Consider the following 25,080-nt stretch of genomic DNA (forward strand, 5'->3'; position numbering starts at 1 on the left):
CATTGCCAGGCTGGGGGCTGGGCCGCCCCCCCCCCCCGCCCCCCCCCCCCCCACCATGCCCCCGCCCGAGCCACAATAATACTATGTAAGCGCTGTAATAATATTAATATCTAAGGACTTTATAGCAGTAACTGCACGCATCGTGTGGGGGGGGGGGGAAGAGGACATTAGACTGTGAAGAAATAGCCGCAGCGTTATGTGTATATTTATTGCATGTTAAACACGTAAAAGAAAATGTCCGGTGTGAGCTCCACTGAACGCACAACACTTGGCGGGGTCCGACCCCCCCCCCCCCCCCCCCCAAACAATTGGCGTGAGTTGGTACGGTCGATGTCGCACAATAACTAAATTAATATAGCGAAATCCCATGAAATCGCTAATGTGACTAATTGAAAGGTGACGGACATGAAAAAGGAATTGCCTATTCCCACCGTGGGGCTTAGGGCGTGCTGGCTGGCACATTTTTTTCGATGTCAACCCCACGGTTCGAGAGCCAAATCCCTCGCAGGCGCACGCGTGCGTAGACGTTTATAGATAAGAGGAAGATGCGAGCTAATCCAAAAACTAACCTCTATTATGGAGTACGTACGAAGTATAAACGTACGCTAGCGGGTTCGGGGCGAGATGACTGCGACACTGTGCCACACCTCCCCATTGTCAGGTGGTCAGTGGGCACGTTGGACCCTCGCAAATACTTGGGAAGTTTTGGGGTATGGCGGTTGGTCGCAACGCGGGAGAATTGGCACACGTCCAGCAACTGGCAAATTTGCGAAAACTCAACGAGTCCAGCGTTCTCCAACACACAACCGGTGTGCTGCATCAGTAACGAACTGGCACGTTCTGTTTACGTGACACTAAACCTTACTGATTGGCTGTGTCGGGTGGCGGCGGGTTCAACAACACATTTATATAGTCACGCCATCTAACCCAAACACAAACCCACGATTATATAATTTAACCTTCAGCCCAACGCTGATGGGAAGCCACGTGCGGGCACAATGCGCCCAGACAACGCTCCCTCTTTCACCGCCCATCCCGCCCGTTCGTGCCTTGGCAGGAGATGAGAATACGGCGAGCACCCCCGGTGACGAGCGGTACGCGTGCCAGGAGTGCGGAAAGCGGTTCCCCCAGTGACCTGAGCACAAATGATAGCTCAACGAAGTAGTTTATCATCATGATGTGGAAATTCATATCAGCCAAATACTCTAAAAGCATGAACATTAATTCTAACTGTAGAGAGAAAAATCGGAAGACCCGAAGAAAAATCCACGCGATCACAGGGAGACACGCAAACTTCAAATATACAGCAGTTATCGGGGTCAGGATCGAGCAGATGATGTCCTGCACACCAGGCGAGGTAGTTATCATCTAGCCATCGTTTTAATGGTGTTCGTCCCGTATCATTTATGTTAAGAATTTTGCAACATTTCCGTTCCTTCATTCTCACAGTAATCACCTTAATATGGTGTAATGTGACCGTTGGGTTGGAATGTTTTTGTTTCATATAATTGAAATGTTCACTTAAGTAAAAAAAAACATCATGCCTCTGTAATGAGAGTGGGGCGTTGTTTGCTATGCAGTTATGGTTTATCTGGGGTAAGGGTTTACATCTAGAGCAAAGGTGAAGGGGCGGAGCCACCCGGGAAGCCTCTGGAATGTTCCCGAAGGTTCCATGAGGGGCGTGGCCAGAGGCGGGGTTTAGTCGCCGGGGAGCGTTTATAAGCGGGGGCCAGAGCGAGGTGCGGGGTCGGTGTGAAGAATCAAGAGGAGCTCCCCGTCGTGCTGCCCCATCATCTCCATCGGCCACGTGGCGGCTCGACCTCCAGCCGCTCAACCGCTCCCTAGCGCGCCGTCAGCCAGCGGCACGCTAGGGAGCGGTGAGCGCCACGTGGCACGGGGCAGTGAAGCCGCCTGGGTGGCGATCATTCCGTAGTGAGAGAGACAAGAGACATCTAAGCTGTACCAAAGATTTATTAATAAACGACTTAAGTTCCTATCGTGTCGAAGCCACTTATTACACCTGTATGGGTCAGTGTGGTGAGCCTAAGGGTCTCTGTGTGCGGGTCTATGGGTCTCTGATTGGTAAGTCTATGGGTCTCTGTGTGATGAGTGTATGGGTCTCTGATTGGTGAGTCTATGGGTCTCTTGTTTGGTAAGTCTATGGGTCTCTGATTGGTGAGTATATGGGTCTCTGTTTGGTGAGTGTACGGGTAGGTGTGGTGCGTCTACGGGTCTGTGTGGTGAGTCTACGGGTCTCTGTTGAACTTATTTTGTACCATGCATAGCCAACCACGCTAATCAGAGGTGAGGGGGAAGGACAACAAACTAAACACAATGAGCAATTTTGTGTTTTGTCTCACGTTTATTTTCAGCAGCTGTCAATATAATTCGTGATTGGTGGCTCACTGCACTCACAGTCACCCAGCGTTTGATTGCTCCCTGACCCCGCCCAGTGACGTGACTTCTCCCTGACCTCACCTGTGAACATCACTACTCTGCTGTAAACATGAACGATTTCAAAACACAAAAGCACTTTTAAATCATCTGCATGGAAAACTAATTTCTTTAGAACTGCTTCTTGTGTTTAATTTGTCATCATTCATAGAGGGGTTTTTTTTGGGTTAGATCGTGTAAATATATAAATGTGTCGTTAAAACCCCGTCACCACCCGACACAGCCAACTCAACACAGCACACCGGTTTGTTGGAGAGCCAAGCCACAACATTTACAATCTGAGTATGATGTTTCGCCAGTAATTACAACCAGTTTCATCAGGCAACAGCCAGATTTGTTGTCCTTCCCCCACTCCTCCGATTAGCGCCGTTGGCACCGTACAGGAGTGCGAAATAACTTCAACATACACGAGTATACATACGTATAGCCCCGTCCCACTTGCCCGCTTCCACCAGTGAATCATCCAGGACTAGCGCCGGCATGCTCTCTGAAGGCAAGAGGATCACGGAGTGTGTGAAGTTGGAGGATTTGGATTCATTGGAGGATGAGGTATAAGGGGAGAGAACGGTCACCACGGGGCTAGGGTGCGGAGGGGCTCGGAGGCTGACGACCCTGGCAGGGAGATTAAAACAGACGAGATACCTAAAGACGTGAAGGATAAATGAATGTTCCTACATACAAAACAAGTCTGGGTGTATGGGATTTTTCAGTTGCTGATCTCTGGTATTATATTGCCATGAGACTTGATTTACAGTCACAGTGCCACTCCCGCTCACCAAGGGGGCTTGCAGGCGCAGTTGTTGCTGCCGCTTCCTGCCCCACCACGCAACGGACACCACGAACGTCACCAACGTAAGCAACACCACCACGCCAATCATGGAACTGATGAAGGGGCTCTTAGTCATGGCGGCTGTCTCCTCTTCTGACGAGGAGCGGACTGGGGGGGGGGGGTCACGAGAGCAGAGAAAAGTCCAGCAACAGCGAACGTTATAGTTGCCCATGCCACAACCTATGAATTTTCATCTCCATAAAAAAAAACTGGACCAGACATATTTTACTGCCCTTGGTAACCCTCCTGGCAGAGTGCAGTGCTGACCCCGTGGGATTGTTTTGTCTTTCATAATCAGCAGCCACCATCTATCTACCTGATAAATGAACCCTCCTGGAGACTTTACAAGCCATCACCATCTTTTGCACAACGATCCATCTGGCTCTATTTAAGCTGTTCGGTAAATGAAAAACATCGTGGACTTTATCCACAAATTTTCTTCCAATTGCGTAGGAAATGCACGCAACCACAGGGACAGAGACAATCAAACAATAAACATACAGGCATCGTCAGGGTCAGGATTGAATCCACAAACTCCTGTATACCAGGCAAGGTAGTTAAGATTTTGGCATCACTGCGGTTATGGCGAGAGGGAGGAGAGGGACTCACCATCATCAGCATTGGCACTTCCGATGCTGGCTGGCGTGCGTGGTGATGGTGTGCTCACGCCGTAGTAGCGGTGCCGAGTGGTTGTGGTGGTGCTATCGGTGGTTGTAGCAGCGGTTGCGGCGACTGTTACAGTGGTGGTGGCAGCGGTGGTGGTGGCAGTGGCGGTGGTGATGGAGCTCCAGAGGCCGCTGCCACCGCCGTCCGGCATGCGTGGCGTGGCGCTGGGCTACGCTAGGTCACCGTGTGGCACCGCTCCCGGCTCCGAGCTGTTGCTGGCGACTGTAGGGGGCAGTTTACCAATGGGGGGGGGGGGGAAGAGAGCGGCGAATGATAGGCAAGCCAGCCTAAATGTTTATAACCGGCAAAGATGTTCCATTTAGGGGATCCACGTTTTCGCAAGCGAGAGAAGTTAGGGCATGAACGTGGTCGAGAAGACCCCTGCTGGATTGCTTTTTCTAACCTTCGACGAAGAGGCGTGCCTGGAGCTGGTCGTAGTGCAGCTTGTTCATCGCAAAGCACGTGTACGTATCGGAGTCGGTACGCAACAGGTTCGAGATGAGCAGCGTGCCGTTGGCAAAGGTTTGGTAACGCTTGCTCAGCAGGGGTCCGCTGTCCTCACCCTTAAACCTGGCGGTGCGCGGCGTAAGCAGAGAGGGAGGGGGGGGGAGTCTTGACTACCAAGCAACTAAACAAAACAATGTTTATTTTACCAGGTAAGGCGTCACTGAGCTATATAGCTCTTTTTCAGAAGCAACCTGGCTATTGTTGGATGTGTACCCCTTTTTGATAATCAATACATAGTTAATATTCGATTCATAATTATACTACATTTATGTTGAGCTCATTAAGACAGGGCCTTCACTCCTTCCAGCAGAGTTGGGGTCTCGGAAGGGAGGCATCTTTTACACATTCGAAATGAAGGATGTGGGCAGGTGCTCCAAATCGAGGGCAACACATTTATTGTGGTAATCTGTGAAATGCAACAGCACATGTAGCACACACAGCAGATTTCAACCGAGTCACCATTAACCACGTGACTAGTGTACAGGTCAGGTTACTCAATAACAGTTTCCCTTCAACCCAATTCCACTGCTGATAAACCATCTTTGTATTCATTCATAACCTTTACATTTCACTATTCGAATATTACCTTAATCCTAAGCTGTATGTCCATTAAAACCATCCACTTATATTGATATCTTACACCCATTATCTGTACTGTATGTATTGTGCTTGTCACCATTGTATAACTTACTTCTGTACAGGTGTTCTATTATTAATATCATTACAAGAAGCCATATTCTGGGTGCAATGGCATGGTTATGGAATAAACAGTATTAGGGTTAGATAATTACCAGTATTAACTACAGTAAGTCATCCTTTACAGTGCATAGTGCTAAACCCCCTCCAATTGAATGTATCACAAACTACCAATTCAAAACAACATTTTGGTCCTTTACCTGTAAAATGCAACAGCACGTGGGTCACACAGAAATTCTCAACCGAGTCGCCATTAACCACGTGACTGGTATAGAGGTCAGGTTACTCAATAACCCTGCCACCCACCTACAGGCCCGACTCAGTATCGCATGCTGGTGTACACGTGCATTGATGTACTGCACAGCACATAAGGACCTTCACAAAAGCACACTTTACCCCATTATTGCACGAGGAAATAATTTAACGAGTGGTCTATTTATAATGTGCCTCTTATCATTCGCATGCCTATAAATGTATAAATAAGTGACATCGCACGTGAGACCTTCACGGGACATAGGCCCTTTGTCCGAACTAAGTTAGTTAAAATGTGGGTCCTTGCAAGAAGTAGCAAACACCTTACGTGGATATAACATCCGGCATTCTGGTCCAAAAGCTTAGGTTCTACATCCACCCAGGGTCTGGTTGCATTGACCGTAATTCATATTCACGAGAAGGGGCGTGATTTCAAGAGGGGAAATTGCCATTTGATGTTAAACTCAAAGTTCTCAAGTCAGTCTATGCGGGGGCATGACTCCCAGGGGCTACCTCATGAAGAGCACCCACTGGTAATTGTTCTGATGTATCACTGGTAGAATTATTGTTTGTTGATATGTTGTTTGGTCTGCTGCGACTTTGTCTTTCCAGACTGGTAGATGGCCGTCTGGTTTTGCCGATGTTTTCCACATACTGTTAAGTTCTTGGAGAGTAAACCTTTTTGTTCTAATGCCAGTGTGTTCCCATATTTTCTTAAGGCCACGGCTATATCATTGAGCTTGCATATTTTTCTGTAGTCACTTATCTATTAAATACTCAGCGTTATAGAGGACTGAGTGTCCGAGTGGTTTATTTCGGTGGCATGAGTCGTATTGCTTGAAAAAGCCTCGCCTGGTATACAGGAGGTCGTGTGTTGGATCCCGACCCTGATGGTTCCTGTTGTCTATGTGTAGTCTGCGTTTCTCTCTTTCTCCCCGTGGTGGTTACGTGGATTAGTCTCCAGGTTATGTGGTGTTTTCCCCTCTACATCAACATCATGCATTTAGAGTATTATGGGTCTCTCTGGGTCTTTATGGGCGGTCTGTATATATGAAGTTTGCATGTTCTCCCCATAGTTATGTCGATTTTTCTCCGGGTTCTCTGGTTATCCTTCCACATTCAGAATCAACGTGGAGGTTTAGAGTATTTGGCTGCTATAAGTTTCCACGTGAAGATAAGCCACTTCATCGAGCTATCATTTGTGACAGACAGATGACTTCTGAAAAGAGATAAATGGTAGCTCAGTGGGGTCTTAGCTGATAAAATAAAAAAAATACTGTTTAGTTAATGAGAGAGTAAAGTAGCCAGGCCAGCGTCGGTCTCACCAGATGATGTTGGGGCGCGGTAACCCAAATACTGCACATTCCATGTACATGACCTGGCCCTCTGTCGCCGTGTACAGCGTGCCTGGCTCCGACAGCATCCGTGGGGGCACGGCTGTGGGAGAGGTGGGGAGGGCGGGATGGGGGGTGGCAGAGATAGGGAGCAGGGGGGAGGTGAGGGAGGGGGGTTGCTGAGTTAGAGAAATGTTGTGGAACCGCAGCAGAGATGCTAACAGGTGAAGGAGGAGGAGATCTTGGGGGGGGGGGGGTGGCAGGAGTTGACGACAGAAGATTCAGGAGGGAAGTGAGAGAGAGATTGGAGAATGAGGAGAGCGAATTAGCAAATGTAAGGAGGGGAGGAAGAGCAGAGGGAGACACTGAATGGGAGTGCGGAGGAAGGGTGGAGAAGCCCAGAATACAGGAAGTGGAATGTGGAGGGGGAGGGAGGGGGAGGGTTTGAAGGGGGGGAACCAACACGAGAGGAATAAATATGGGGACCGAGAAGACGGAGTTGGAAAGCGAAGATGAGCGAAGTTGAGGAGCGAGATGTTACAAAGTCGAACCGAGACTAGAGAGGTGGCAGAGAAGGAGGACATGGAGGAGGAGATGCAGGGTTTAGCAAGAGAGAGGATGGTGGTGATGGCGAGAAGGGTGAAGACGAAGCCGGGGAGGAGCGACGCTTGTGGGAGGAGCCCCGCTCATCCTCCTTACGTAGCACGGTGGTATGAAAGGATATCATCATACAGCCCCATAGACTCACACAGACACGCATAGACTCATACAGAGACCCATAGACTCACACAGAAACTCATTCAGTTTATTTATTTGGTATAGCCCTGTGAGCCATTCGGCTCTTGACTCACACAGAGACCCACAAACTCATACAGATACCTATAGACTCACAGAATCACAGAGAGACCCACAGAATCACACAGACCGATAGACTCACACAGAATCCCACAGACTCACAGAGGCTCATAGACTTATACAGAAACTCAGACTCACACAGAAACCCACAGACTTACAGAGACCCACATAATCACACAGACCGATAGACCACACAGAATCCCACAGAGACCCATAGACTTACACAGAAACTCATTGACTCATGGAGACGCAGACTTACACAGAAACCGATAGACTTTCACAGAAACCGATAGACTTACACAGTGACTTACAGACTCACACAGAGACCCACAGACTCACAGAGACCTACGGAATCACACAGACCGATAGACCACACAGATTCCCACAGAGACCCATAGACTTACACAGAAACTCAGACTCACACAGAGACCCACAGACTGACACAGACGCACAGACTCACACAGCAACCTATAAACTTACACAGAGACCATAGACTCGCACAGAGACTCAGTTGTCTTTCCCCCGCATCTCCGACTATCATAGTTGGCTACATGCGGCGTCGCGTTACCCACAACCCCCCGCTCACCCAGCACGTTGACGTATGCATTAGCCAGGATGGTGCCGTGCCGGTTTGAGGCCTCACACTGGTACACACCAGTGTCTTCCTCCTCCAGCCAGGTCAGCGTCAGGGAGTCGCCGTCCACCCGCCGTCCTAGCACCTCGGGGGCTTCTGCTCCATCGCACGGCGGTACGACACCCGGCACAGTTTGGCGTGGTCTTGGCACGATTTGCCACGATTTGCCACGATTTGGAATGGTCTTAGCATGATATGTCATTTTTTGGTAGGATGAATTTAGCACAATATGGCATTATGTGGCTCAATTCGATAAGTTCTGTGATTTGGCTGAGTGAGTGCGCGACTATCTGGGTGAGTGTGTGCACATAGCGGATGAGTGAGCGGGTGAGTAAGCGTGTGATTGGTTGACCGAGTGTGTGATTTGTTGTGATTGGTTGACCGAGTGATCGGTTGACAATCGACTGCGAGCGTGAGCATGCGAGTGGATGAGGCGTGTGCACGTGTAAGTCGGTGGACAAGCGGTTGAGTGAGCATGTGATCGGCTGTGAGTGTGTGGACGAGAAAAATTTGAGTGGGTGAGCAAGTGCATAGGTGGGGCAAGTGGCTGAGCAGGTGATGCTGGCCGCCCCCCCCTATTCACACGCCCCCTCGTGTCTCACCATCGATGGGCACGCCGTTGATGAACCATCGGATGGTCGGTGTGGGGATTCCACTTGCACGGCACGTGAGCTCAACGGTGTCCCATAGGGCGTAGTCACGGTTCTCTGGCACTGGAGCGGTCCAGTACGGCTTGGCTGCAGTGGCCGGGAAAACACGAGGAGGAGGAGGAGGCAGGGGGGGGGGGAGAAGGAGGGATTAGACAATGTCCCATGCTTGTAAACTAGACGACACATTTTTGTAACTATTTGTAGTTACCAGGTAAGGTCCGCTGAGCTATGTAGCTCTTTTTCACAGGCGACCTGGCTCTTGAACGAAAAAATCCACGTGACTGTCACATGGCACCAATAAGTGTCAAGGCAGAACAAGAAAGAGGGTGGGGGTCCACCTGTAATAGGGAAAGGCGTCTGATGAAAATTAACAAAGCAAGGTGCCAATCACCATTAGTGTGGCCAGCTTCCTATAAATAGGGACCACCCCACCCGCACCAGACAGCGGAGGGAGAATGGAGGAAGACCCCAGCTGTGTGTCTGCTCACAAGGCTCCAGCCAGCAGCGGGAACAGGAGCAGTCCCCCCAAAACCTCCAAGCATCCCCAGCTGTCAGCAGCAGCTCAGCGTGGACCGTGGGTTATTGGTAACATAAAAACAATACAGATGTCGGTAATGCACCCAGGGCCCTAAGTAACGGTCCCTGTGATTTGTCGGTGGTCACCCGGTGGGGGGGGCAGACTGTACAGAGGAGCAGCAGAGAGGTTGCCTCTGACGTCGCCCCCCTGTCGTGGTGAGGAACCAGCAGGCGGCGGCTCTCTTTCTCCTCGGATTGCGGTGGCAGGCCGGGGTTGGCACCTCCAAGTTGCCTTTCTTGTGAACGCAGCCCGACATCGGGTGGTGAACGCCGGCTGAGGCTAAACGTGCCCTAAGGGTGCTGTGCTTGTGCGTGTGTTCGGGAACCCGTAGCCTCAGGTGTGAGCGTCGGGACAAAGGGGACGTCCTGGGGTATAATGTGAGCACATCGTGTGGTGCAGATAGATGCTGTGGTGTGAAAGCAGGCAGGGGAAGCGTTTCTAAAACTTAAAGACGGAGCGACCCTCTGAAATCGCCTCGGTCTTGACTCGACCCACGCTATAGATGACCGTGACTTGGCTGACCAAAAAGTATAACAGTGGCAGCAATAAAGGTGAGCCTTGAAGTAGGCTAGAACCGAATGCGCCACAGCGAGCACGGGTAAAGAGACACCGTAAACTCCAAATACGCAGCCGGTGTCAGGATCGGGATCAAACCCACGACCTCCTGTGTACCAGTCGAGGTAGTTAACATCTCCTAGCCACTGTGATGATGATGATGATAGACGCAAACTCTGAATATACATCAGCAGGCATCGTCAGGGTTGGGATCTAACCCACGACCTCCTGAATACCAGGCAAGGTAGTTAACATCTCATAGCCATCGTGGCACCCAAATAACAAAGACCCCCTTGCATAGACTTTAACAAACTGTTGAGGCAAGTGCTGTTTGTGAGCAACTCTGAAGGCCGACATATCACACAAGGGGGTGGGTGGCCAGCACCGTACCCGGCCGCCTTTGTCTCCCCAGTGGCGATATTTACATGCCGCACCAGGTACTCATTTGAGGCCGAGTTGACCTAGGCGAGGCCCAGGACCAGTTTAGATAATCGTCGCTGGCGGTAGTGGCCGACAGTGAGGAGGCGAATCGGAAACTCGAGCTGCTGGGTTCATAGCGGAGTTGCGCTAACACCAAAACCACCACTCCGCCATGCGCACACACGCAGGCACACACGTGCACACACATTCCACGGTGACCGTGACGGTGTGCAGCGCCACGCCCTCGCTGTTGACGGCGCGGCATCGGTAGTCGCCGCCATCGGACTCCGACGCGTTGCGGATGGCCAGCGCTGTGCCGGAGACGGCGGCGAGGGCGGCGGCGAGGGCGGCGGCTTGCTCCGACGACACCGCCCCACCCCACTTGCTCCAGCTCACCTCCGGCGTGGGGCTGCGTGCACACACACGGGGAGTGCACACGCAACGCGCGCACGTGTGTGGAACTAGGGTAGTGTACAGTAGTGTAAAGTGTAGTATGTAGTGTATAGTGTAGTCTGGAAAAAAAAAAACCCCTGCCTCTTCAGCGGTGCCGGACGGTAACACTGCGGTGGATGTGAGCAACGCCATGGAGGGAAGGCCAATTGCAAATCGGCTATTCCCTCACGGCGCTTATAGCCCAAACAGCGGCCAAATGCAGGCTCTGGACGAGCGCGAGGAGCTGGTAACCCCTCCACCTTCAATTCAACTACCACTGAACCATGTGCAACATATAGAATGAAGATTGTGCCGGAGGCCCCAGGGGGACAGGCGTCTATGACGTCTCCTGGCTAAACAACAAATTGCAGAGCCACGAGGCTGCATCCTTACCCTTGGGGTTCCTCCAGAAACAGCAAAGAGACACGTGGAATGTTCAAACGCTCAATGCGGAGGAGAGAGCGCCACTCCTCTGTTGGGATCTGGACCGGTACCACCTGGACCTCTCTGGTATTTAGGCAACTGTGGGCTCACAGTAGGGGCCACAGGCGGTGCATCAGCCAGTCATCTCAGTCAGTCGACGCATGGCACCTGGGTCTGCCCCGAGACCTCCTGCTAGCGGGCGTTCGACACTTCACGTGGCCTCGACGTGCACACGGCCTGGCACAAGCGCCGTGGTGATGTCACCGCCACTTAGTGGCGAATGGCGGTTGTTGTTGTTGCACTTGTGTGGGTGTGCGTGTACGTGTGTACATGTGTGTGTGTATGTGTGCATGCGTGTATACGTACAGCCCTTGTGTGATGCACGTCAGCAGCAGCGTTTCCCCAGAGAGGACCATCTTGGTGCTCGTCTCGCCCACAGGCTCCAGGAACACTGGCCGGCTCTTTGACGGACGCTCTGCGTGCATCCACGCATGCGTGGGGAGCGGTGGCACGGTGGTTAGCGCTACACTGTGCTACAAACCTGGCCATGACCTGAGTTTGATTCCCGCTGTAGGGCAACACCGGTGATGATTATCTGAACCGGTCATGGGCCTTCCCTAGGTCGACTCAGCCTCAAATGAGTACCTGGTATGATGTGTAAACATCGCCACCGGGGAGACAAAGGCGGTCGGGCCTGGTGATGGCCACCCACCCTCTTGTCTGCCATGCCGACCTTCATAGGTGCTCGCTAACAGCACTTGCCCCCGACAGTCTGTTGCAGGCACTAACCTGCCACTTTAACACAAAGACAGAGATCCCCCATATAGCCTTCACAGACTGTAGGGGCAAATGCTGTTAGCGAGCACCTATGAAGGCCGGCATGGCACACGAGGGGGTGGGTGGCCAACACCACGCCCGGCCGCCTTTGTCTCCCCAGTGGCGATCTTTTTACGCACCGGACCAGGTACTCATTTCAGATAATCGTCACTGGTGTTGCCCGGGTTCATGGCGCAGCGTAGCGATAACCGCTATGCCACCGCACCCCACATACACAAACTTACACACATGCATGTACGCACACACACGTACACACACACACACGTACACACACACACACACGTACACACACGCACTTCCCCGCGTTCGCCACCGCCGCCACCACGCCGTCGCCACTCACCGGGTTTGACGACCAGCCGGAGCGGCTGCTTGTACTGGATGGTCCCCGTGTGCGGGTAGCGAGCGTAGCACACGTAGTCACCCCGGTCGCTCGGAAGCACGTTGGCGAAGTAGAGGTCCCCGTCCAAGCCCTGCGACACTCGCGCATCCAGCGGCACTTTCTCCATGGCTGCAGCGCCATCCCGGGGGTAAGGGCGGTGGGCAGTCGGGGGGGTGGGCGGGGGGGGGGGGAATTAAGGAGATCGGAATCTTTATTAGGGGTCCACCGCACAAACCGTGGAAGCAGCGGATGCGGATACTTGATGATGCGCAGATGGAAGATGAACAACTCTCCAGTAGTGGTGTGCAACTGCGGTCATCCACGACAGACACCGTAACAACGTAGGACGACGCGAACGCCCGATCCGCAAATACGAAGGAGACGTCGCGGACGTCTCCTTTTTTGGCATCGACACCAGCAGCCACACGAAATAAGCAGACTCGTGGATACCCATAGATATCCAGACTCACAGAGATGCACAGAGACTCAGGAGACCCAGAGACACCCCTAGAGACCCGTATAAACACATAGACCATGGAGACATCACAGAGATGATTCACCACTCCGCTACTCCCTGTCGACGGGGTCGTCTGGCATGACCACCCGAATGTGTCATTGTAGCTGTTGCTCTGCATCCACATCAGCAGCCGTACGGAAGCAGAAGAACACGGATGTCCAGTATGGGCACGGGGTCAGCGAGTTACAACAACCAACAATGCAAACAACACGATGGGAGAGAGAGTCGCACGCAAACTGCAAGTATGCAGCACGCGTCATCAGGGTCGGGATCGAACCCACGCCCTCCTGCGTATCAGGCGAGGTAGTCAACATCTCATAGCCACAGTGCCACTCACAGCCGTCCAACCAGAAGACGGTGGGAGGAGGAAAGCCGTGGGGAGGGTGGCAGCGCAGCACGGCCGGGGAGCCCTCGGTGGCCATGATGGGTTGAAGCAGCTCACGGGGCCACAGGGGAGCACCTGCAGGATACAGGCAAAGACTCCCCGTGTAGCCTCAAACAGACCATTGGGGCAAGTGCTGTCGGCGAGCAGCATCACCTGTGAAGGCCGACGTGGCACACGACAGGGTTGGTGGTCAGCACTGCACCCGGGCCGCCTTTGTCTCCCCAATGGTAATGTTTTTACATTTCGCATTAGATACTCGTTTGAGACTGAGTCGACCTAGGGGAGGGCCCAGGACGGGTTCAGTAACAGTCGTTGGTTGTTGTCTAATTAAACCTGACTAAGTGCAGCCAGAGGGACAGCGCACTTTGTGTGTGGGGAGCAGTAGTGTAGCAGTTAGCGCACTGTGTGTGTGGGGAGCGGTGGTGCAGCGGTTAGCACACTGTGTGTGTGTGTGGGGAGTGGTGGTGCAACGGTTAGCACTCTGTGTGTGTGAGTGGTAATTCACGGTCCAAGCGTGGCATCATACCCCCCCCTCACTCACGCGCCAGCCGCACGGTGATGTTTGCGGTGAGCGCCGTGCCGGCCCGGTTCTCCGCCGAGCAGCGGTAGACCCCCTCATAGGCCTCCACGGTGATGCTGTCATCGCTGTAATCCGCGGACGCCGCCACCACCGCCGCCATGTCTACAGTGAAGGTGCCCGAACTTTTCCCATGCCGCCTCACGTGGGGGTCGCTGTCCGGGTCAAAGCTCCGGCCATCTTTGCTCCACCAGAACCTGCAGCACAAACGGGAAGGGAGGGAGGGGGAGGGGAGAGAAGGGAGGGAGAGAGTTAATAAGAGATGGAGGGAGGAAGGGGGGGAGGGAGGTGGGGAGGGAGGGCTAAGTCGGGAGGGAGGGACGGAGGGAGGGGATGGAGGTTGGGACGGAGGGATGGAGGGAGGTGGGGAGCGTACTTGGGCGTTGGGTTGCCGTGTGCCTCACACTCCACCACAATGTTGTCCCGTTGGTCCACGATGTAATCCACCCGCGATTGCCGGGTGATGGACGGAGGCTGAGTAACTGCAAGAGATCAACGGGTTAACAAACCGTGGCAGCAGCAGCAGCAGCAGAAGAAGAAGAAGCGGATACCTGACAATGCAGCAAATGTAAAATAATAAGAACTCTCCGTCAGTGGTGCAACTGCGGTCATCCAGAACAGACACCCAGACACCGTAATAACCTACAACGACCCACTGCCCGATCCACAAATACGAAGTAGGAGACATCACAGTGTCACCGGCTCGCCATATCCCTCTCCTGCCGTGGCCATAACGAGGGGACAGGCCGTTGAATACAGACAACCACAACAGACGAGATCGGAGGCGACGAGTGGATACTCCGCGTTGTGTTCTTCCCTCCTCCTGAGGATCGAGTGATTCCACCACCGAGGGACACCAGAGGGTCGTTGCACGGCAACTCGCTATTTCCAAGTGTTCTGAGGAGCATTTGTGCTTCTGCAATGGTGACCAGGTGCACACCGATCGACCCAACGTCCCACAGCACCTCACTGCTCAATCCCCATACAGCGTCCATCTTAATCTGAATAGGTGCCCTGTACCCTGAATTGATTACTCCACTGGTGGGCATTGCCTACTGTGCAGTCACGTGAGTCTATGGGTCCAATCTAAGGTCATCATTAACTCCGTTGGATAATTATACGTGCGGTTCGTTACAATCAAGCCCATAGCGGTTACATTAGCGATGATGATACACAACTCTGTGACTGCTCCTGACGTGGTTATCTGGGCTTGGCCACCTGCATGTGAAATTGTAGTTGTTGCTCTGGAATTGACATCAGCCATAGGGAAGAAGGAGATGGCTCATAGATATCCATACAGATCCAGACTCAGAGACTCACAGACACTCGGAGACCCATAGAAAGTTGTAGAGACTCAAAGACCCATAGAGACTCACGTAGACTCATAGGCACCCACAGAGACTCAAAGAGATCCACGGAGACTCAGACCCAGAGACTCTTGTAGACCCAGGCTCAGAGAGCCCTATAGAGATCCATAGACTCAGAGAGACCCCATTGTGTCCCAGTGTCCCATTGTGTCCCAATGTCCCATTGTGTCCAGTTGTGTCCCATTGAGCCCTGTTGTGTCCCATTGTGTCCCAATGTCCCATTGTGTCCCATTGGGTCCCATTGTGTCCAGTTGTGTCCCATTGTGTCCAGTTGTGTCCCATTGTGTCCCGCTATGTCCCATTGTGTCCCATTGTGTCCCGCTGTGTCCCATTGTGTCCCGTTGTGTCCCATTGTGTCCAGTTGTGTCCCATTGAGCCCTGTTGTGTCCCATTGTGTCCTGCTGTGTCCCATTGTGTCCCGTTGTGTCCCATTGTGTCCAGTTGTGTCCCATTGAGCCCTGTTGTGTCCCATTGTGTCCCAGTGTCCCATTGTGTCCAGTTGTGTCCCATTGAGCCCTGTTGTGTCCCATTGTGTCCCAGTGTGTCCCAGTGTCCCATTGTGTCCCATTGTGTCCAGTTGTGTCCCATTTGTGACAGGAAAAGGCGGCTTCTGAAAAAGAGCGACAGAACAGCTGAGTGGGGCTTCCTTGGTAAGATAAAGACATCGTTTAGTTGATAGACTTTGGTGGGCGATTGGTGGGTGTAGTGTTGTAGAGGGGGTATCAGCTGGGAGAGGGGGGGTGTTTGCTACTCACCGCCAAGGGGCAGGACGAGGGGGTGGTCACAAAGAGCGCCAAGCAGAGATGCCAGCAACGCCACGAAGCAGGCGGTGGTGGTGGAGAAAGCCTCCATCGGGGTGGGGGCCGGGCGGATGGTCGGACCGGGGGGGGTGGGGGCTTCCTTCACTTGGCTAGGAGAGGAGGAAAGGGGGGAGGAAGAGGGGAGGAGGAAGGGGCGGAGGAGATGGAGAGGCAGGAGGGGGAAGGATGGGAGGGAGATTTGAATGCCTTACAATGGAATAAGTAATATTGAAAAAAAACTTTTAAAACGCTTTATTCAAATGTACCGTACTAGTAATGGAAGAACTCCACGACTCCAGGAAGTGGCCCCGAAGCTTGCCACAATGTAAAGGGGACCGTGGGCAATTACAGCCAGCGTCAGTTGAGCGTGGACAATTAGACCCAAGCCGAAACATGACGTATAAAAATGAATGTTTAAAAATATATTTTTAATGATTGAATATCGTATTGTCATCAGTATGACACAAGTATACCAAGTTTGCAGTCGATACCACATTTGGAAGTGGGTTAAAATTGAGTTACAAGATTTGAGGACACAACAACAACAGAGTGAGTTCAATAAAAGCGTGTTGAGTACAATCTCACGCGGCGTTCGGGTTTTCTCCCTGTTGTTTGTGTACTAAAAGCTGTCTGGGAAGCCAATTTCAGCTTTCTGCCTCGTCGGCAAGTATCCTGGAGGTGTTTTAGAAATACAGATGAAGGTTTTCACCCCGACGAGCTATGAAGCTCTCTTACACAAACGTCGAGGAAGGGCATGGGGTCAGAACATGAGGACAATCACTACAAAGACACGATACGTTCAACGTGAAGAAAAGGAAGACAATACACTTTTAAAAATGTATAAATTATCTGTACATCGATTAAATGTACATGGTAGTCCCCGACTTACGACGGAGATGCGTTACGACGAACCCCATCGTAGGTCAAAAAATATCGTAATTCGAAGATGGCCTTAGCCTACCCAGGAGTCTTAAAGAATGCTGATAATTTAGCAAAACACAGCAATTTACAGTAGCGTACTGTATAAACTATACACTGTATGTATTGATTAATTACAATACTGTATTGCTCGGTAAAATGTAAAGTAAACACCAGGGTAAATTCTTAGCCTACCTATATGAACTGCAATTTCATTCTTGCTCTCACTCACCCACACAGGCGGAGGTGAGGATGAGAGGGCTTGGCTGAGGAGGTGTCAGTGGCAGCAACACAGCCACAGCAATGGTGGAGCAGCAGCAGCAGCAGTCCAGTAAAAAGCCAGCCAGCACGCGACTTGACTACAGCCAGCGTCTTTGTTCAGGGCTCAGGAGGCGAAGTTGTTGACTCAGCCCTGTTGACTCAACACGCCCCTTAGCAAGGGGTGGCTTAAGCTCTGGCAAATAGGCGATGGTTTCCGCCGAGTTGTGTGGATTAAAGTTTCACATTCCTGGGATGCATTGCCCAGTACTCACGTCTAGAGTCAACATCGGCGTATACACACAACGACAAAGATCCCCCGTGTAGCCTTAACAGACTGTAGGGTCAAGTGCTGTTAGCGAGCACCTATGAAGGCCGGAACGGTACACGAGGGGGTGGGTGGCCAGCACCACGCCCGACCGCCTTTGTCTCCCGAGTGGCAATGTTTACACACCACACAAGGTACTCATTTGAGGCTGAGTCGACCTAGGGGAGGCCCGGGACTGGTTCAGATAATCGTCACTGGTGTTGGCCGTGAGCGGGAATCGAACCCGCGTCGCCAGGTTCATAGTGCAGCGTAGCGCTAACCGCTACACTACCGCTCCCCACACACACATATACATACACACACACAAATACAGTGAGGGAAGAAAGTATTTGATCCCCTGCTGATTTTGTACGTTTGCCCACTCACAAAGAAATGATCAGTCTATAATTTTAATGGTAGGTTTATTTGAACAGTGAGCGACAGAATAACAACTAGAAAATCTAGAAAAACGCATGTCAAAAATGTTATAAATTGATTTGCATTTTAATGAGGAAAATAAGTATTTGACCCCCTCTCAATCAGAAAGATTTCTGACTCCCAGATGTCTTTTATACAGGTAACGAGCTGAGATTAGGAGCACACTCTTAAAGGGAGTGCTCCTAATCTCAGCTTGTTACCTGTATAAAAGACACCTGTCCACAGAAGCAATCAATCAATCAGATTCCAAACTCTCCACCATGGCTAAGACCAAAGAGCTCTCCAAGGATGTCAGGGACAAGATTGTAGACCTACACAAGGCTGGAATGGGCTACAAGACCATTGCCAAGCAGCTTGGTGAGAAGGTGACAACAGTTGGTGCGATTATTCGCAAATGGAAGAAACACAAAAGAACTGTCAATCTCCCTCGGCCTGGGGCTCCATGCAAGATCTCACCTCGTGGAGTTGCAATGATCATGAGAACGGTGAGGAATCAGCCCAGAACTACACGGAAGGATCTTGTCAATGATCTCAAGGCAGCTGGGACCATAGTCACCAAAAAAACAATTGGTAACACACTACAACGTGAAGGACTGAAATCCAAAATCGATCCTGAGATGTGTACAAACCTGGTGGCCAACTACAAGAAACGTCTGACCTCTGTGATTGCCAACAAGGGTTTTGCCACCAAGTACTAAATCATGTTTTGCAGAGGGATCAAATACTTAATTCCCTCATTAAAATGCACATCAATTTATAACATTTTTGAAATGCGTTTTTCTGGATTTTGTTGTTGTTATTCTGTCTCTCACTGTTCAAATAAACCTACCATTAAAATTATAGACTGATCATTTCTTTGTCAGTGGGCAAACCTACAAAATCAGCAGGGCATCAAATAGTTTTTTCCCTCACTGTATACACACACACATATACACACACATATATACACACACACATATATCCAGGGCTGGTTGGGTGGGTGAGTGGGGTGTTTGTTTTTGGCATCATCCGAGATAGTGCTTTGGCACGCGGCAGTCACACACACAAAAGACAAAGATCCCCCGTATAGCCTTAACAGACTGTAGGAGCAAGTGCTGTTAGCGAGCAGCACCTATGAAGACCGGCACGGCACACGAGGGGGTGGGTGGCCAGCACCACGCCCGACCGCCTTTGTCTTTCTCTCCGGGCGGCGCACGATTCTGCTCGCAGCTCCTCACTCACTCTCAGAACTCACCAATTGTATTCGCGCCGCGGCCCTCAGCTTCTCGCAACTCTTATCGCTCATCGAAATCCTTGACTCTGGAAAGCAACTCAAAATATCAGGGTAAATGTAGAATAAAACTTTCAGCGACGCTGTCGGTCAGCACCCAGCAACACTTCACCCCTCTCCTCTGCAAGACGAAGTTGCATGATCTTTTGTCCTTGCTTATATGTGAAATAAAGTGAATAAAAAAATAACGACGTCGTGATATGTATACAAAAATCACGACTTTGTGATATTTTTAATATTTTTTAATTCACAGTCTGTTCAAGGCTACACGGGGGATCTTTGTCTTTGTGTTGGGTGCTAACAACACTTGCCCCAACAGTCTGTTCAGGCTACATGGGGGATCATTGTCTTTGTGTTAGGTGCTCACTAACAGCACTTGCCCTAACAGTCTGCTCAGGTTATACGGGGGATCTTTGTCTTTGTGTTAGGTGCTCGCTAACAGCACTTGCCCTAACAGTCTGCTCAGGTTATACGGGGGATCTTTGTCTTTGTGTTGGGTGCTAACAGCACTTGCCCCAACAGTCTGTTAAGGCTATACTGGGGATCTTTGTATTTGTGTTAGGTGCTCGCTAACAGCACTTGCCCCAACAGTCTGTGTGTGTGTACACTGTGTGTGTACACTGTGAGTGTGTACACTGTGTGTGTCCACTCTGTGTGTACACTGTATGTGTGTACACTGTGTGTGTGTACACTGTTTGTGTACACACACACAGTGTACACACACAGTGTACACACACGCAGTGTACACACACAGTGTACACTCTCTGTGTACACTGTGTGTGTACACGGTGTGTACACTGTGTGTGTGTGTACACTGTGTGTGTGTGTACTGTGTGTGTGTCCACTCTGTGTGTACACTGTGTGTGTGTACACTGTGTGTACACTGTGTGTGTGTACACTGTGTGTGTCCACTCTGTGTGTACACTGTGTATACACTGTGTGTGTACACTGTGTGTGTGTACTGTGTGTGTGTGTACACTGTGTGTGTGTACACTGTGTGTGTGTGCACTGTGTGTGTGGACACTGTGTGTGTAGTGGGGGGCATAGGTGGTGCATTGGCCAGTCATTTCAGTCAGTCGACCCATGGCATCTTTTCATCAATTTATTATTTTCAATTTATTATTTTTATTTGTTACTAATTTTATTAAAATGTTAATTTAGAATTTTTATCTTTCATTTTGTTTATTTTTTGTTTTCTATCTACGTGACTTTACCGAAAGAACCAGGAATATGGCAGCGCATTCTCTATTTGTTGCAGAGGTTTAAGGTTCAAACCCGACAGGCACACCTGGCTACCCCAGTAACATTCACCACAATATGCGCAGTCTGCTTAACAGCGGATGTAAAACAGTATTGTGTCACTCAAAACGCACGGGTCATTGCGTGTTGGTGTCACGGTCAAAATTGTGGTTAATTCCAGACATTATCCAGAATCTCCACAAGGGAGATGACGCGTCAATGATCGCCCCCTTACCGACAGACTCATGCCACGTGCAGGCCGGTGTAGGGCCACCTTGTGCCACACAGGGGCAGCTGCCACTTAGGGGCACCCTTCGATTGTTTGAGATGAGATTCGATACGAAACACCGAGTAGGCAAGCGACTTATGAGTGCAAATATGTTGCTTATAACGTAGTGAATCCATAATAGAAGTTTTTTGGGTTTCATCGCGTAAATATATAAATGTTGTGTCGTTAAAACCCGCCACCACCCGACACAGCCAACTAGTAAGGGTTGTCACGTAAACAGAACGTGCCAATTCGTCACTAGCACAGCACAAGTGTATAGTGTAGTGTATATAGTAGTGTATAGTTTAGTGTATATAGTAGTGTATAGTGTAGTGTATATAGTAGTGTATAGTGTAGTGTATATAGTAGTGTATAGTGTAGTGTATATAGTAGTGTATAGTGTAGTGTATATAGTAGTGTATAGTGTAGTGTATATAGTAGTGTATAGTGTAGTGTATATAGTAGTGTACTAGCACAGCATTAGCGTGTAGTGTATAGTGTAGTGTATATTGTAGTGTGTAGTGTATAGTGCAGTGTATATAGTAGTGTATAGTGTAGTGTATATAGTAGTGTATAGTGTAGTGTATATAGTAGTGTATAGTGTAGTGTATATAGTAGTGTACTAGCACAGCACTAGCGTGTAGTGTGTAGTGTAGTGTATATTGTAGTGTATAGTAGTGTGTAGTGTAGTGTATAGTGTATGGTACTAGCACAGCACTAGTGTGTAGTGTATAGTGTAGTGTGTAGTGTAGTGTACTAGCACAGCACTAGTGTGTAGTGTATAGTGTAGTGTATAGTGTAGTGTACTAACACAGCACTAGTGTGTAGTGTATAGTGTAGTGTATAGTGTAGTGTAGTGTATAGTGTAGTGTACTAGCACAGCACTAGTGTGTAGTGTAGTGTATAGTGTAGTGTATAGTGTAGTGTATAGTAGTGCATAGTGTAGAGTAGTTTAGTGTATAGTGTATTGTACTAGCACAGCACTAATGTGCAGTGTAGTGTATAGTGTAGTTTACTAGCACAGCACTAGTGTGTAGTGTAGTGTATAGTGTAGTGTACTAGCACAACACTATTGTGTAGTGTAGTGTATTGTGTAGGGTATAGTGTAGTGTACTAGCACAGCACTAGGGTGTAGTGTAGTGTATAGTGTAGTGTATAGTGTAGTGTAGAGTAGTGTAGTGTATAGTGTAGTGTACTAGCACTGCACTAGTGTGTAGTGTAGTGTATAGTGTAGTGTATAGTGTAGTATATAGTGTAGTGTACTAGCACTGCACTAGTGTGTAGTGTAGTGTATAGTGCAATGTATAGTGTAGTGTATAGTGTAGTGTACTATCACAGCACTAGTGTGTAGTGTATAGTGTGGTGTACTAGCACAGCACGAGTCTGTAGTGTAGAGTAGTGTAGTGTATAGTGTAGTGTATAGTGTAGAGTATAGTGTACTAGCACAGCATGTGTGTAGTGTAGAGTAGTGTATAGTATAGTGTACTAGCACAGCACGAGTGTGTAGTGTAGTGTATAGTGTAGTGTATAATAGTGTATAGTGTAGTGTAGAGTAGTGTAGTGTATAGTGCAGTGTACTAGCACAGCACTAGTGTGTAGTGTATAGTGTAGTGTACTAGCACAGCGCTAGTGTAGTGTATAGTGTAGTGTATAATAGTGTATAGTGTAGTGTAGAGTAGTGTAGTGTATAGTGCAGTGTACTAGCACAGCACTAGTGTGTAGTGTATAGTGTAGTGTACTAGCACAGCGCTAGTGTAGTGTATAGTGTAGTGTAGAGTAGTTTAGTGTATAGTGTAGTGTACTAGCACAGCACTAGTGTAGTGTATAGTGTAGTGTAGAGTAAAGTCACGTAGAATGAGAATAAAATAATAAATTGATAAAATAAAATAACACAACAATATTCTCACGACGTTTCGGCCACAACACAAGCGGCCTTCATCAGGTGAAGGGGCGAGACTGTCTGGTAGGACAGCGCTGGAGCGCTGTGACTTTACCGAAAGAACCAAAGAAGATGAATCATTGCAGTCACGAAAGCTTTAAATCGAAATTTAGTGTAGAGTAGTTTAGTGTATAGTGTAGTGTACTAGCACAGCACTAGTGTGTAGTGTAGTGTATTGTACTAGCACAGCACTAGTGTGTAGTGTGTAGTGTATTGTATAGTGTAGTGTACTAGCACAGCACTAGTGTGTAGTGTAGTGTCTAATATAGTGTAGAGTAGTTTAGTGTATAGTGTAGTGTACTAGCACAGCACTAGTGTGTAGTGTATAGTGTAGTGCACTAGCACAGCACTAGTGTGTATTGTAGTGTATAGTGTAGTAGTGTGTAGTGTAGTGTATTTCATACAGCTGCGGGGACATGCCCCTTGCACTGCACACAATTTTTATATCCATGTAATGAGTGGCTCCGACACGGTAAAGACTTGAAGTTTGTTTATTAATAAATATTCGCACAGACTTGTTCCTCTCTCTCTCTCTGCGGATGTCCACCCGCGCTCACCCCACTCACCAACACGCCGCCGGCTGATGGCGGCGTGTTGGTGAGTGGGGTGAGCGGGGTAAGCGCCATGTGGCCATAAACCCACTCACCAACACGCCGCCGGCTGACGGCGCGCTGGGGAGCGGCTGAGCGGCTGGAGGTCTCGACGCCACGTGGCCGGTGGAGATGGCGGGGCAGCAGCAGCTATGGGGAGCTCCTCTCGATCTTCAACACCGACCCCTAACGTTGCTGTGCCCCCGGCTTATAAACGCTCCACGGAGGCTAAGCCCCGCCTCTGGCCACGCCCCTCTTGGAACCTTCAGGAACGTTTCAGAGGCTTCCCTGGTGGATCCTTTCACCCAGATGTAATACCCACTATAGATAAACACAGCCTGTATAAGGTAATTTAGTTCGATCCTCCACACATTTTGAACCGCTTTTAATGAACGCACGCCCAGTGTCAATTGTGGCATTCAGCAAAGGTAACTTTAAACCTAATGTCAAAATAATTAACGTCAACAAACAAACGATAACCATCGAACAAGGAAGGACACCAGTTCAATCCCTGGTTGGGGCCGACTCAGCCCATCATGTCTACAACAACTCCACGTCCGAAGCCCGAACGCAAAAAGGCGGAAACCTCCTCAGGGTTCCACGTGGAGACCTGGGGACACTTGGAGGCATTTTGACACCACCTACCACCCTCGCACTGTGCGATGCTGAGACGCTTGGAGCAGGCCGCTCTCACCCCCCCTCCATCCTCCCCTTCCAGCCTCTCCCCTTCCCTCCCACCCCTCTCTCCCCTCCCTCCTCCCCTCCCTTCCACCCCTCCCCTCCCTCCCACCCCTCTCTCCCCTCCCTATCTCCCTCACCCACTGCTCCTCCCTCCTGACCCCCCCCTCCTGAACTGATGATACGGGTTCCATCTCAGCGTCATAGCCTGTCGCAGTCGCTCCATCCACTCACGCCCCCTCCGACCCCTCTCCCCGCCCCGCCCCGCACCCCCTCCCTCCGTCCTCCCTCCTCCTCCCCCTCTCTCCACCCCTCCCCCCGCTCCACCCACCCCTTCTCCCTCCGCCTCCTCTATAACCCCCCTCCCCCAACTCTGTTCCCTCCACCTCTCCCCCCGCGCTCCGCCGTGCCCCCCCCGGCGTGTCTCCACGCCTCCTCCGTCGGGTTGAAGTGGACGTTCCGCCCCCGGCTGGCGAGCTCCTGTAGCTCCCGTCGCCTCTCGAGAGAACTCTGATGCCGCGTGAACTGCTCCCTCAAGAACACCTCGCGCTCCATCGCAACCCTCGCCTGCTCCACCGCCTCCCTCTGCCTCACCCGTGAGCCCTCCTCGACTCCCTGTCGCCTCCGGCCCCGCTGCTGACCCCCCGGCCCTCCCTGTCCGGAGGCCGCTGCTGCCCCCTGTCGGCGTCAATCAGCTGCCTTAGCCTGTCCGAGATGTCGGAGATCCTCCCGCGGTTGATTTCTCCTCCTCGACCTCGGCCCCTCTCCATGGCCGGCGGTTGTCACCGGTCGGATTCTTGCTCGGCCCCTCCTGTGCCGTCACAGCAACCATCACAGCCGTCATCGCCTCCAACACCGTCACCTCTGTGTGGGTCTCTGTAGGTCTCTGTGAGTGTGCTGGTTTCTGTGGCTCTCCGTGGGTCTCTATCAGTGACGTGCGGTGAGGTCAATGGCTGGGGAGGCACTGGCTAGTATCAGAGCCAGATTCACACACTGAGGGGGGCGTGGCCTCACTGATGTGGGCGTGGC

The 25,080-nt window shown here is 50.7% G+C and overlaps 1 protein-coding gene across 1 annotated transcript; it reads right to left on the bottom strand.

The window, feature by feature from the left end:
- Positions 1 to 2,033: 2,033 nt before the first annotated feature.
- Positions 2,034 to 24,606, bottom strand: LOC142912435 (neuronal cell adhesion molecule-like). Its single transcript, XM_076060634.1, has 13 exons — positions 24,438 to 24,606; positions 14,356 to 14,461; positions 13,944 to 14,176; positions 13,355 to 13,477; positions 12,462 to 12,629; positions 11,651 to 11,759; positions 10,636 to 10,838; positions 8,830 to 8,964; positions 8,180 to 8,323; positions 6,730 to 6,841; positions 4,353 to 4,519; positions 3,893 to 4,171; positions 2,034 to 3,391 (listed from the first exon to the last, which is right to left on the bottom strand). The coding sequence occupies exons 1-12, from the start codon at positions 24,604 to 24,606 to the stop codon at positions 4,119 to 4,121; spliced, it is 1,722 nt and encodes a 573-aa protein (XP_075916749.1). The 3' UTR covers positions 2,034 to 3,391; positions 3,893 to 4,118.
- Between the last annotated feature and the right edge of the window lie 474 nt (positions 24,607 to 25,080).

Source organism: Petromyzon marinus, unplaced genomic scaffold (assembly GCF_048934315.1).
Source record: "Petromyzon marinus isolate PM22_M1 ecotype Great Lakes invasive population unplaced genomic scaffold, UKy_Petmar_22M1.pri1.0 PM_G_Scaffold_20, whole genome shotgun sequence".
Classification (NCBI taxonomy): Eukaryota; Metazoa; Chordata; class Hyperoartia; order Petromyzontiformes; family Petromyzontidae; genus Petromyzon; species Petromyzon marinus.

Bases quoted from the DNA above. Each gene is read 5' to 3' on its own strand.
- LOC142912435 (XM_076060634.1), bottom strand. From the start codon at position 24,606: ATGGAGCGCGAGGTGTTCTTGAGGGAGCAGTTCACGCGGCATCAGAGT. The intron at 14,177-14,355 runs GTACGCTCCCCA...TTTGTGCTGCAG, and splicing joins CACGGCAACCCAACGCCCAA to GTTCTGGTGGAGCAAAGATG. The intron at 4,172-4,352 runs GTTAGAAAAAGC...TGCCCCCTACAG, and splicing joins GGCACGCCTCTTCGTCGAAG to TCGCCAGCAACAGCTCGGAG.